The sequence below is a fragment of the Amphibalanus amphitrite genome, unplaced genomic scaffold (genome assembly GCF_019059575.1).
Source record: "Amphibalanus amphitrite isolate SeventyFive unplaced genomic scaffold, NRLGWU_Aamphi_draft 001903F_arrow, whole genome shotgun sequence".
Classification (NCBI taxonomy): domain Eukaryota; kingdom Metazoa; phylum Arthropoda; class Thecostraca; order Balanomorpha; family Balanidae; genus Amphibalanus; species Amphibalanus amphitrite.
Window position 1 is genome coordinate 29,018 of NW_024883396.1, and position 13,143 is coordinate 42,160.

Consider the following 13,143-nt stretch of genomic DNA (forward strand, 5'->3'; position numbering starts at 1 on the left):
GCGGCGCCAGCCTAGCACAGGTCTGAGGCTGTCTGAGCTATACTCACTATCGATAGACGAGACATCCGGAGGACTTGGACCGCCAAAGCTCGGATAAAAACAGTGCGGCGGAGTTTCGAAGTGCAAAGTTCGCGACAAGTGCAAGTATCGTTCCGCGTACCGACCGGATCCGGTGGGCGGGTGGACGGTGCCGGCGCACACAAGTGCCCCAAGATAGTGTCGAGCCTTCGAGAGCCCTGTCCGCCGTCTGGTTTATAGTTTAAGCTGGTATTTACTGGCATCGGCGATATCTTTATCGCCCACTCTCCGTATCGCCGCAGTTCCGGACCACAGGTGAAATGGAATGCGGTACAATCACATCTAGCGTGTAATACCCACGAGAAATAAAACAATGGTAAAGAAACACCGCCTAGATTGAGGCTTGACTTCGACTGTTCCCCGCCGGTCGCCCGGTATTGACAGGTGGCTGCGACCGACTGTCAAGGCCGGCCTCTGTCGACTCTGACACGGCCCTCTCCCACCGCCGACAATGTTGACACAACAAACTGTGACGTCACAGACGGGTGTGACGTCACGGACATGGTTACGCCGAGCGGCCAGACAGAATGGCGGCGGAAAATTAATGTTGACAAAATGACAACTTCCTCTAGTGACGGAAAATGAGGCGCTAAATGTCTAATGTCCATGATGTTACACAGAACTAACGATTTTTCACTTAAGCTGTGGACGCGAGCGATTGATCTGCGAACACCCAAGATCTCGTGGGAAAGCTTACGCTACGCTTAATGTTCCCGGTATTTTCGTTTTAAGTCGTGAGCTGCCGATCCGCATTTCCTACAACACTCACAGAATACCTTCGCTTTGAAATGAAATAATTATCCGCCGTGTTTCCGCCCGTTGCGGTGCGCCAGTTTTCGTCTGAGCCGCGCCGTTTCCGGACGCACGCGGCCCGGTGTGTTGAGACCAGCTCGGTATTTTTAGCGAGCCCTCTCGGCAGCTCACTGCGGCGCCGTGCCGGCACGCCGACCGACCGAGGCTGCAGCACCGGCCGCGGACGCACCCCGGCGGAACCGGAGAAAAATTAAGAGACTGCGGTACACAGCCGCGGTGGCTGAAAGGGCTGGTGGAGGGCGATCGAGAGCAACTTTTTATGGCTGAGATTCAATCTCATTATATTTAGTCGCGTTAGGCGAGTGAAAAGGTGGCGGCTCACGAAGCTGCAATGTTGCAGAGCCAGCTTTGCGGCTAACTTTCGGTTACCAGGAATTGTGGCTCCTATCAAACGTCTCCCCTTACATCTAACCCCCTCACACGTCATCGGCAGTCTGTTTGTGCGATACGCTCCACCTCAGTCATCGTCTCAGGGTCGGTGTGACTGATGTCCGTGCGATGATACCGTGATTAGAGAAACAGCTCTCCGCTGGCTGTAGCGGCTCTACCAGAGGAGACCGGTAGCGGGTGATCAGTCCGTCGGGCTCGATCGGCTGATGGGAAGTGACGCGGAAAGGTGAGGCGCTGACAGGGCCGGAGCCCGCCCAGGGCCGGCCACCGAGCCGAGAGCGCACCTATTTCCCAACAGGAGGCGTGTCCGCACTCTGCCAGACGCCACTCAGAGCCGTCGTTGCAAAATGATTCAAATTGCACGCCGCTGCAGTGCACGCAACCCGCGGATAAGTTCGTTACGCATAAATAGATCCGGTGAAGGTCAGATATTGCTCAAATCGTGCCGCATTATAGATGCATTAGCGAACAAATTAAACCCCTGAACGCAGTTGTAAGTAAAAAAGACACCGCTTAATGAGCTGGCGTATAATAAGCTAAGGCGTTTACGAAGCTATAAATAATAATGCGTGACTTTGGATAAAACAGAAACTGGTAAATTACTATGCCAGCTTAAACGCAACAGCGTTCGGGACAGCCTATAATGTCGTTTTTAATACCCGAGACGCTAAAGGTACTAGCAACAACGGCAGCGTCTTTTACCGTCCTAAATCACACCTTCCAACCTGGCGATATCTGGTGATTTGTGACATGACACGGGTCGGCACGCGACACGGGCCCGTTTTGGGCGGCGCGGGGCCAGCGTGGGGACTGATCGGTCACCCGATACGGCCCGACTCCTCCCCCAGTGCCGTAAAAAGGCCCGCCGCCGCTCCCGCCGTCCGCCGTCCACCGGGGAGACAGCGGACACCGGCGGCCGGCCGGCACGTGCCGCTCGTATCTCCGCTCCCGATGGGCGGCCACCCCTCGGAGCGCGCTCTCCGACCCTCTCTAAGTAGCCGACTGGGGGCAGGGGGAGCGGGGTGAGGGAGGGACGGACCGCTCACCTATTCACAGCACGCGCCCGGCCGGTCCCCTTCCCCAGTCGGCCGGCTGATTGTCGCCATCGACGGAGACCGCGCGCGCCGACGAGGGGCGCCGCCGCACGCGACAGCGACAAGTTCGTACAAACTCGGCGAACGTCGGCCGAGCCGGAAACGTGCCAAGGTGCGGCGAGCGCTTCAAAGTTTGCCGCGCGCCGCCCGACTCACCTCTCACGTCCCGCCATCGAGGGGTCCGAGCGGCACGTAGGCACGTAGGCACGTCCGATAGGCACCGACCAGCCTATCTAATCAAAACAAACAGTCGGTCCCAATAAGGGAAGTGCGCCGTGTTTTTTGCCATCGTTGGCCCGGTGTAATATCCGAAATGGCGGCAACCACACCGCTCGGTCAATTCCAGCTTGAAATTATCTCCGGCCGTGCCAATATTGGCGCACGCCGGCGGGGGAGCCATCAGAGCCGCGGGCCGTGCGCGGGGCGCCGCGCGCTCCCCGCGGCCGCACTCGGACCAAATACGCGCGCGTCGTAATGCCCCGCGGTCTGAAATAGCCGCGCCGCCGCTGCCGGGTTGGGGTCGCTCGGCGGCCCGCACACGGTCCGGCGTGGACTGTCCGCGGCCACTATCGGGCGCTCTGTCCGCGGCCACCGTCCGGCGCTCCCCGGGCCGGTCCGGCCTCTCCCCTCGCCAATTACCGTCTGCGGCCGACGCCGGCTGAATTATTGAAGTCAGGTGCGCGCCGCGCGGCGGCAAGTTCAACTCTCAGGTGACGCGTCCGCCAGTGAGGGTGCCCGCCGCGCCTTATTGGATTGTCGGCCGGTCGTCCGGACGTTGATTTCCGAATGCAGACGGCGTCCAAGGAGGGGAGACACGGCGTACGAGGAGGGAGACAACGTCTGGGGACGGTCAGCTACACATCCTCGAGTCGGAGTTTGTGGCGGGGCGGGAGAGTTACGCGCATCCGACAATGACTTTCCGAGCCGGTGAAGCCGCCTCGGGGTCGGTCCAGGAACGGTCAGCCGAGGGGTGCAGTGTCGGCCCCACAGACCACGGGGCTGCCCGAGGAGACGCGATTCCCTCGACTGACCAACCGTGCAGCGCGGCGGGGCGGTGGGGTCCGGCAGGTGGCGCGTCACCCTTCCGGCGCCACCTGCCGACCCACAGCTGCCCCCTCCCCCACCTCCGCCACCAACCCCGCCGGCCGGCGGCTCACTGTCTCGGCGGCAGCGATTTTCACCCCACTTACACAATACACAGCCCCTATAATCGCCCCTCGGCCGCCACTGTGAGCCCCCGACAAGGCGGCGTCCAAAGGAAGGCGAGTAGGGGATCCCCACCGGCCACCAATCCTCGCCGGATGCGTGAGGCGGGTCCGCAGCGATCCCCTCCTTCGCCAGACGGTTCCTCGGCGGTCACGCGTGGCGGTGGGGCGCTCCAGACTTCAGCGCGCCTCCACAAACAATGTCCAGACTGGCCCGGCGCGTCTGTATCGATTGCCCCTATAGGTTCAGTGGCAACCCTGGCACAGGCAGCATCGTCTGACACGTTCGGCCGTGCCCGTGACATAGCGGCGGTGTGGCTGCACTGCATGAGGCCGAACGAGACACGTTCTCCATCACACCCGGCTCCGGAGCAGCGGGCGGGGGCGGGGGCGGCCGGAGACCGCAGCGTCTGGCCGCTCTGCTGCTGAGCGGCTGTTTCCGGGGACCACAGACCGCAGAGTGACGTCAGAGAGGGGGCGGCAGCGTAGACCGGAGACCGCACTGCGGGGCAGCCGAGCCGCGCGCCGCGGAAACGGGCGGAAACGGGCGGAAACAGGGAAACACGTCAGCCGCCGCAACGGGGATACAATGTTTTCGCAATGTTGAAAGACCAGATCATGTCATGCCGGCTTCCGCGCGAGTCGTGGAGCATATTTTTAAGCATGATAAAAAACTTGATGAAATATTGCAATGGACGGTTGGGAGTTCATGCATTCGTCAACCGTTTCCTACTAAAAGTGAAGTAGGAGCTAATCCATTCGTCAACCGCTTGCTACTAAAAGTGGACTTATAAAATGTGCCGATGGGAGGCAGGAGCCCTATCATTATGGCCTTGCATTTCATCATCGTATTTTCGTCATTCATAGCACGATCATTAGCCGTAGTTTGATATTCGTTATGAGTCGTAAAACCCCCTGTAAACCGCGGTACGGAAAGTCGTTATCTCTGCCAGAGGGGGCTCAATGCCATCCGAGAGCCCTCGCCCCTCCCACACCACTCCCGGAGGAGCGACCCGGTGTGGGCCGGTGGAGGGTGGAGTTGTCCCGCCGTCCACCGCCCTCGGACGACCTGCGCCCAGGCGCGGCGCTCATCTGGGTCGGCCATCTCGGCACGCCCTGCCGCGCCCGCGGCAAAAACGGCGCCCGGCGCGCCGCTGCTCGCCCCCTCCCATTGAGCCGTCACTCCGGCCCCCGGAGACGCGTGTTTTGGCGCGCTTTTTGCGACGCCAGCGGCGGGGGTCGGGCGCGCGCCACCGTCTCGCCGAATCCTCAGAGAACTGACATAATACGCCAGCCGCGCCGACACGCTGCCAGTGTCCCAGCTTTCTAACTGACCGAGCCAGCTGCATAAGACAAAACGACAAACGACAATGACTCTGGATTGGCGCCCGATCAGTGGCAAGTCATTCGGTCATTCCTTTGACAATCCACCAATCCGGACATATACAATACTCCTAGCGCCGGCCGGGCGACTCTGACTTAAGCCGAAAACCTATGAGAGAAACATCCCTCGCAGGTGGGCCAGCCCACGGCACACAGAGCGGTCTTCTCGCTTGGCTCGCAACGTTCCGGTCGCATCCTCGATGTAATCGGCTTATACCAACGCAAGAAATGACGCGCGGTGTTGACCGGGCAAGTCGAATGAGGTATCACAAACCAAGGGCGCTGCTGGCTGCGTGCCACTCGTACTGAAGCTCTGGGATTCACAGACGGCTTATAGATCCGCCTTTCGTTTTGCTATAGCGTGCAGATTAATGTGCTGCTACTCGTCAGGCATTCGTCTGGCGCGATTTGTTGACTTCCAGCTGGATGGATACGAATTGCGCGCCGCTGATCCTGTTCGTCACGCGTCTCTCGGGGTACGGACCACCCCGGAGGGGGCCGGGGAGGTGATGGACGCCCTTCAGGAGGTGACGGACGGCCCTGGGGAGACGTCAGCAGACCCTGAGAGGTGGCGGGTAGATAGCATCTAAAGGTGACGGTCCGCGTTGGTGTTGTTTATACCCAGGGAAGGGAGCTGCCTCAGGTGATGTCTCTCAGGTGCGCCAAGGAGAGGTGCCTTATGTGCGTCAGGGAAGAGAAGAGTGCGTGAGTGGAGGGAGGGGTTCGTGTGTGAGGGAAGGGGCTTCTTGTGTGACAGGATAAATAGTGCGGCGAGGCCGTTGGGCGGTCAGACAGTCTCCTATCTAGCGATCGGAAGCGTCATCCCACAGAGGGAATGTCCGACGACTTGTTGACTGTTCGAGGAATGCCGGATGTCCATGGGGATGAGGGAAGGTCGAGCGAGAGGTCAATGAACAGGCGACCGGAGCTAGATGAGGTGATGTGTGATTCTGACTCGGACTGGAGTGAAGCTGACACTCGGTGGGTGTCGGACACCGTTCAAATCGCCCCACTTATTATGAGAATTGGTTTGTTTTGCATGCGAGCGAATTACTTTGTTTTGGATCGTTTCGGCACCACGGTGAGCAATGAACACCGTCTGGCCCACGGAAGCGCCCATCACCCCTCGCCGCTGTCTAGCCGTGCCCCCATTATGTCCTTCTCCTGTGGACAGTGCGAGGCGCCCGGTCGGTGCCCCGCGGTGCAGCGGCCCGCTCCGCTCCGCCGTGTCCGCCGGCGGGCACCCCACACTTTCCCTCCCCGCGCGCCGCGACGCCAAGGTCAGGCGGCGCAACCACTTCCCACCGTCAGAGGCCCTCAAACCGGCCGCCATCCGGTCTCTCCACGGTCGATGACGCCGTCATCCGAGCCATGCCGGACCGTCGCTGACGAACTACCTCAGAAGTGCAGCGGCCCGTTCCGCCGACAAATTTGACGACCTCTGGCTCATGGAAGTTCAGGGCCGGCTCGCGACGCGCCGTCCACGTCCGCAGTTGGACCCTTCGCGCGCTCACCAACCGGAACGGACGATCCGGCCGAAAATGGCGGGAACCCCACCACGTGCTCCGTTTGAAAACTGGAACGGTGCGCGGCGCGGCGGTCCGGCCGGTCAGTCCGCCGTGGAAAGTGCTGATGGACAATGCGCCAGGGCCTTGAGGAAAGCCAATGACGGGAACGGGCGGGCTGAGTCCACCGTACGCCGCTGTCCGATTTTTCTGGTCCACGCTGGGGAAGGCCGCATTGTTTGGTAGATACCGTCAGCTGAGCCAACGGGCCCCTCGAGGTGACTCCAAATTTGTTACCGCACCAACCAAACTTCGCCCGCTTTGTGGTATGTTGTCCCTTCTATCAGCTACCCATGATGCCTCAGCTTTACGTTCGTGAAAAATGCCCCAGTTCCCGTGAAGGGTGTAGCACGAGGGCCACAACAAATCCCCGGCCAACGACTCGGGCACCGTCCCGCTAACAACTTGGACCAGTTTTTTATCAACGCTGCCGGTGGATCGCCAGCTCTTGGCAGCGGAAGCCGACACGAGGCGAACAGCTCCTTGAAGAGCGCCCGCAGAGTTAGGAGCCATCACCACAGGAAGTTTGGAGAAAAGTTGGAATGGCAGAAAGCGGCCGAATTCGGCTCAATCCACTTTAGAGCTGCGTTTCATGCAAGATGTTTTTGGTTTATGATTGAAATGATGCATTTCATCGATGAAATTTTATTTACAATGTAATTTATTTTATTTTATCTTTATTTTTTGCTTATCGTCGAACCTTGCTATACCCTAGTGCGGAGTGTTTGCACTCGTCGCAGTAGCGACACGGCGCCACCTCGTGCACAGTGCACTGTGTGCACACCACAAACAGTGCACAGCGCATGGTGCACAGCCGGGGGTGACTCAGAGGGACCCGCTCCCGCAGCGCGGCTCAGCAACCCGCGCCTGCACCAAGGTCCCGTTCTCTGCGCCACCGGGTGGCCGGCCGGGTCCCGTAATTCAGACGGAGCGCCATCGCTCCATCTGTGTACGACAGGGTCACGGCCCGGTCCACAGACGGTGACTCAGAGCCGTGACTCGGCGTGAGTCGACGGTGTGGTGCCCGCTCGGAGGCACGGAACCGAACACAATAGATCAGCTCATAGTGGACGGCCGGAGGAGCCGGACGCGTTTCGGAGAGCGGCGAAGGTCTCGGAGTTCGCGGAACTGACGCACGTCACGTCCAACCGGAGTGGTGAGGACCGTTATCTCGGGCAAACCGTGAGTTGTCACCCGGGCACTCGTGAGCGCTGTGACGTCTCACGCTGGAAACTGTCAACGTGTGCTGAGGTCAATGAGATTAGGTGTACCTATACTTCTCAGAGTTGGTCGAGGAGTCAAACAAGGTAGTCATCAGCTACGGGATCCGCTCGAAAAACAGCTGACGAGCATCGAGTTCAGCGCATTGCTCAACACCGATCAAACACCGATATGAGGGAGCTTGTTGAACTATGTAGCGGCACGTGACAAAGTCCACGTTTTTATATCGTTGTTATTACCACACGTGCATAGCTCGATTGGCTATCAATGCATATCGATGGTCACATGACTCCGCGTTCGACAAGTGGAGAGCCGCCCTGCATAAGATCGCTAACGGAACCGACTGGAATCGATTCCCGAGTCGATCGAAGGTGTTTCACGTTTCAAGGTGCCTGAACACGTTCCGGAGCCCTGTTTCGGGTTTCTTTTCGAGCACACTGCAGCAGAAGTGCTAATGAACAGAGCGGCAACAATCGACAAAGGTATGCGGCGCGGATGAATGAATAAAACCTGAATCGAGGCAGCTTGACGAGATCAAATCTCGGCGAACAAATTCAAGGATTCTGGTCCCGAAGGAATCGGACGGAAACGCCATTTGTCGAATGTCAGTGCCAAGCGGGGCCTATTTCCGGTATTTGGGCTGAATTCGGAGAATGCATCTAATCTCAGACAGGCCGCACTGGACTTGTCAGGAGTCAAAGTTGACCGGACGCATGTAAATACGATCTATCGGGACTTCAGTCAAGCTGGACGTTTCTTGTGAGCGAGCCCAATGTAAGTCACCGAGGTCTTGGTAACGGAAAGAAATGAATGAAAAATTGTTAATTTCATAAACCACAATGTAGGTATCATTTTTCTAGAATTGAGAACAGTTACTCTTAAGATACTGTTTTGAAGACTTAGAGAACAACTTGCATGCAATGTTAGTGGCAGGATCGACGATCGTCATCTCCGGGACCTGCCCCCCACCGTGCCGCGCGCCGCAGCCTGCAGGCCCGGCGGGGTCACGGCTCGGAGCCGGCCGGCTGTGTGCGTGACCCACCTGTTGCCAGCGCTCTTCCAGCGAGCACGACGAGAGGAAGCAGCCCTTGTCCAGCACCAGCTTCAGCTCCTGGAAGATGTTGCCGCTCGGGTACACATCCATGGCTGCTGCTCCGGGTGAGTCTCGCGCTCACTGACACTGCACGCTCACGGACCGGGTCGGGGCGGACCGAGGTCGGGTCACACGCCTCAAACTCGCAACATCCCGCACGGCGGCACTGCACGCTCAGACAGCGGCGGACATCCCCCGGCCGGGGCCGGCACCAGCCGCACACAGAGCACCGCTCACGGCCACGGCAGGTCACCAAAGGTCACCGTGGGTCACGACGGGTCAGCACACTCGACGGTCGCCACCCGGCGCCGCTACAGCAGGTCCCGAGCAGAAGGCACGCCACGCCGCCCGACTCCGCACCGGGGCTCCGTCAGCTCCACACTCCACGACCACAACAGCCCGAATGCGGTCCGGCGCCGGCCGAGCGGGGCTCACGTGCACCGCCGCCGGCCGCCAATCGACCGCCGGTGACGTCACACACGGCCGGCGGACCGACCAATCAGCGCCGGACGGCTACGTCACCTCACTACGGCGGCGGCGGCGTCACGGCGTTGCCTTATATGGTACAGGGCTGGCGGCGGCCCGCGCCGCCGTCTGCGGCCGCAGTCTCGTAACCCCCGCCGACCGAGACGGTCATCGGTCATCGCGCGGAGCCCGGCTGGAATGAGGCCCATCAGTCATTGTTAGAAATTTTACGCATCTGTAAAAAAGCCTCTTTCGCTTCATTATAAAATATCAATCCCTAGTAATATGCCAGCATTTTTTGTAACTTTTATCTTTTATTTCGGATTATTGAAAATAAATACGTAAACATAAAATTTACGATAATGCATCTGCAACCATGATAAAGGAGAAAAAATAATACGTGTTCTATATTACCTCATAAAGATTCAATCTAAAATCGTCTGACTTCTGGGAAGCATTCGCCAATTTCTATCCTCATGCTTCAAACATCAAAAACTCGGCAACCGGAGGGGGCAACCCATCGAGCAGCTCGAACCAACTCAGCTTGTCCATAAACTCGTGTCAGCGACTACAGCGAACTCTGTGTTTCTGCCCTGAAACTCCGCATTCTGAGAAGCTCAGCAGTTCGCTCAGACGGGTTTCGAGAGTTGGTGTGTTGGACTCAGCCGGAACCCACGCCCCTGGCTAAAAGGACCACCCGGATACATAGCTGCAAGGTGGATTTAGTGTGAAACTTCCGTCCGTGGGCTCCGTAAACGTATATCCCTACATGCGCATTGCGCATGCAACATGTCCAATTTCAGGTGCAAAAATTACGTAAGCTGTCAGAATAAGCTTAAACGGGTTTTGTTTTTATTACAGCGGTTTAAGCCTGTTTATGTTTAACACTAAATAGGATAACAAAATGACTTTGCCCTGCATGTTTCGCTTTGAACGTATAACGTATTACCTACTTTGAGTCGGTGAGTAGTATTTCGTACACTGCACTGGACCGACTGATGCCTGATTTCCAGGATCTGAATGTGGTGTGCATGTAATTTGTATTATTTTATCGATCGTGCTTTCTTATACGGCCTTGTTTGTAATACTGGGCTGATCTGACTGGATTGATACTGGATTTGTGGAAAGCGTTCTTTCGAAATTAACAATTGTCATTTTTAAGATTTATGGGAACCGTTCTACCTTCTCTTTTGCTAAATATTTTAGTTCATTTACCAACAAAGCAATGCCTTCTCATAAACATGCCTATACCTTTCTTCATTTTTCAAGAACAAGGGCTTTATGCCAACTGTCATAGAGGTATGGGAAATCATCTCTGCAAGTGAATCAAGCAATAAAATGAACCGAAAAATGAATGAGCAGCAAAGGACTGGACCGCTAGATGACGTATGTAATACACCATTTGTGAAACGCAGCGCCTTGTTTTAGCGTGTTCTTGGCCTCAGTTACGGCTGAGGGACACTGTAAGAATTGCAAAGCGAATCTTTAAGTTGATGGCTCAAATTTTAAAGCCTTGTTCGTGTCAGAAGTTACAGATGCGATAAAAACGAACGATAAGTGCTATAAACAAAATCAACAAGTCAGCACCGAATTCACCGAGCTGTATTGTCTGCTGACGTCATCGGCCTCGAAAGGCAATCGATAATGGGAAGATAGGTCCTATAACACGTCTATAAAATGAGTTGGTGCAAAAACGAACCGGAACGAAGCGCATACAAAGCACAATGAAGAGCTAGCTTTTCGACACCTCCTCCGATCCCGTGTGACCGCGTCCGCAAGTGTTCCAGTGTCAGAGGCCGTCCTTGAAGTTGGCCGACACAAAGCTGTGATGACTGCGCGCTGTTCGGAGCTGTAGGCCGCGCCGCTATCGGGCCGTTCCGGCGCGTCTGGAGACGTTCCCACGGCGGCGTACGAGGGCACGAGCAGGGTACCCTTACCGTGGCAGTGGCACTTCTAGCCGATCCGCCGTGCCGCGCGCGCTGACCGCTCGCGTGGCTGGTACCGCTCCTCCTCTGTCTGCCCCGCTCTCCGTGACCTCCGTCCGTCTCTACCGCACCGGCTGCCGATCCCCTCCGTACCTACCCGTCGACCAGGAAAACACACAGCTATGTCTCCCTCACTGCTGTTGGTGCTCTCCGCGGCCGCGCTGTCCGTCTCGGCCAACGACCGGCCTATCATCGGCATCCTGGCGCAGGAGACGACTCCCGACATCGACGACCTGTTCCCGGAGCTCAACTACACCAGCTACGTGCAGGCGTCCTACGTACAGTTCGTGGAGTCGGCCGGCGCGCGCGCCGCGCCCGTCTTCATCCACCGCTCGCAGAAGTACTACGAGGACATGTTTTATCAACTCAACGGCCTGCTGCTGCCCGGAGGCAATAGCCAGCTGGACTCTGAGGGCTTCGGCGCCGCCTCGCGGGCGTTCTGGGACCTGGCGCACGCGCACCCGGAGGTGCACTTCCCCATCTGGGGCACGTGCCAGGGCCACGAGGAGCTGGCGTTCCTGGCCGGCGGCGCGGAGGTGATCGAGGCCTGTGACGCCGAGAACCAGCTGGTGGCCGTGAGCCCCGAGCCGGCGCTGCTCGAGAGCAGGCTGTTCGCCAACGCCACCGCCGAGCAGCTGGCGCTGTTCACGGTCGAGCCGAACGTGGTCATGTTCCACTCGAACTGCGTCTCCCCGGAGAGCTTCTCGCGGCTGGCGGAGGAGTTCCGCACGCTGGCCACCAACACCGACCGCCAGGGCGTGCCGTACGTCTCGATCGTGGAGCACCGCCAGCTGCCCATCTACGGCGTCCAGTTCCACCCGGAGAAGGCCGCCTTCGAGTGGTCCACGCTGGAGCGGGTGGACCAGGTGCCGCACTGGGCCGACGCCGTGGAGGCCTCCCAGTACCTGGCCAACTTCCTGGTGGCTGAGGCGCGCCGCAGCGAGGCCGTGTTCCCCAGCGAGGCGACCGAGCAGGCGGCGCTCATCTACAACTACCCGGCCTACTTCACCGCCGCGCGCGGCTCCACCTTCCAGATGTGCTACTTCTTTGACGACAGCGAGTACATGTGAGCAGGGGGCCGCGCGGGGAGAGGTTCAGGCCGGGGCGCCGAGCGGGGCTGTGCGCCGGACGGTACGGGAGCCGGGCACACGGAGCCGGCGCACGGTGGTCGGCACTGAGCGGCGCTGGCTCAACAGCAAATATAGATGTGACGGCCATCAGGCAGCGGTTATCGAAACAATGCAAATTATAGGTGCACAGAGAAAAATGGCAAGTTTCCTCATCAGAATACATGCAAATAACCCATGATGAGCATTTCGAATCCCAACAGTAGCACCTAAGCTGGATAAAGTTTTGCGTGGCAAATAGGTAGGTACCTACGTGTTGCATTGGCCCTCTCATCACTGAACGGTGCTACACGCATTAGTCACGACACCAATCAAAGCGATTTTTTTTTTTACAAAACTCGGTTATCGTCGCGACCTCATCGCATTCCGTGCTTTTGAGACTCTCAGTTGGAACGTGTCTTTGTATTCAATACATCAACTCATAGCCAGGCGCTACAATCTGGTTGTTTTGCGCCCATCATGGTGAATGTAAGCGTGAGATAATGACGAGCTCCGACCTCCTGTCGCATCTCTCGTGATTCCGGGGCGTACCGTTCGTAGCCCTCTGAATGCTAACTTGCCCTATTTGGCCCTACGCCCTCGGTCATTTCCCACTCCCAGCCTCGGCTACTCCTAGGATCTTCCACCAGAAACAATTATCATTCAGCGTTTTCCAAATTCTGCTTCCTCCGATACACATCTTCGAGTACCTGCAATCTACAAACAAGACACATCTCCCTCAGCC

The 13,143-nt window shown here is 57.8% G+C and overlaps 2 protein-coding genes across 2 annotated transcripts in view; one reads left to right on the forward strand and one right to left on the reverse strand.

Annotated features, from left to right (window-relative positions):
* The window catches only part of LOC122375719 (Krueppel-like factor 6), a 32,114-nt gene extending 22,877 nt beyond the window's left edge, over nt 1-9,237 (reverse strand). Inside the window, exon 1 of the mRNA XM_043355217.1 lies at nt 8,792-9,237. Coding sequence (XP_043211152.1) covers nt 8,792-8,893 — 102 coding nt within the window. The 5' untranslated portion in view covers nt 8,894-9,237. The remainder of the gene's footprint in view (nt 1-8,791) is intronic.
* Nucleotides 9,238-10,670: 1,433 nt separating this feature from the next.
* On the forward strand, nt 10,671-12,857 carry LOC122375724 (gamma-glutamyl hydrolase-like). The gene has a single exon (XM_043355224.1). It carries the CDS (start codon nt 11,415-11,417, stop codon nt 12,360-12,362), a length of 948 nt encoding a protein of 315 aa, XP_043211159.1. The 5' UTR covers nt 10,671-11,414; the 3' UTR covers nt 12,363-12,857.
* Nucleotides 12,858-13,143: the final 286 nt, after the last annotated feature.

Coding starts and splice junctions, on each gene's coding strand:
- LOC122375724 (XM_043355224.1), top strand. CDS start 11,415: ATGTCTCCCTCACTGCTGTTGGTGCTCTCCGCGGCCGCGCTGTCCGTC.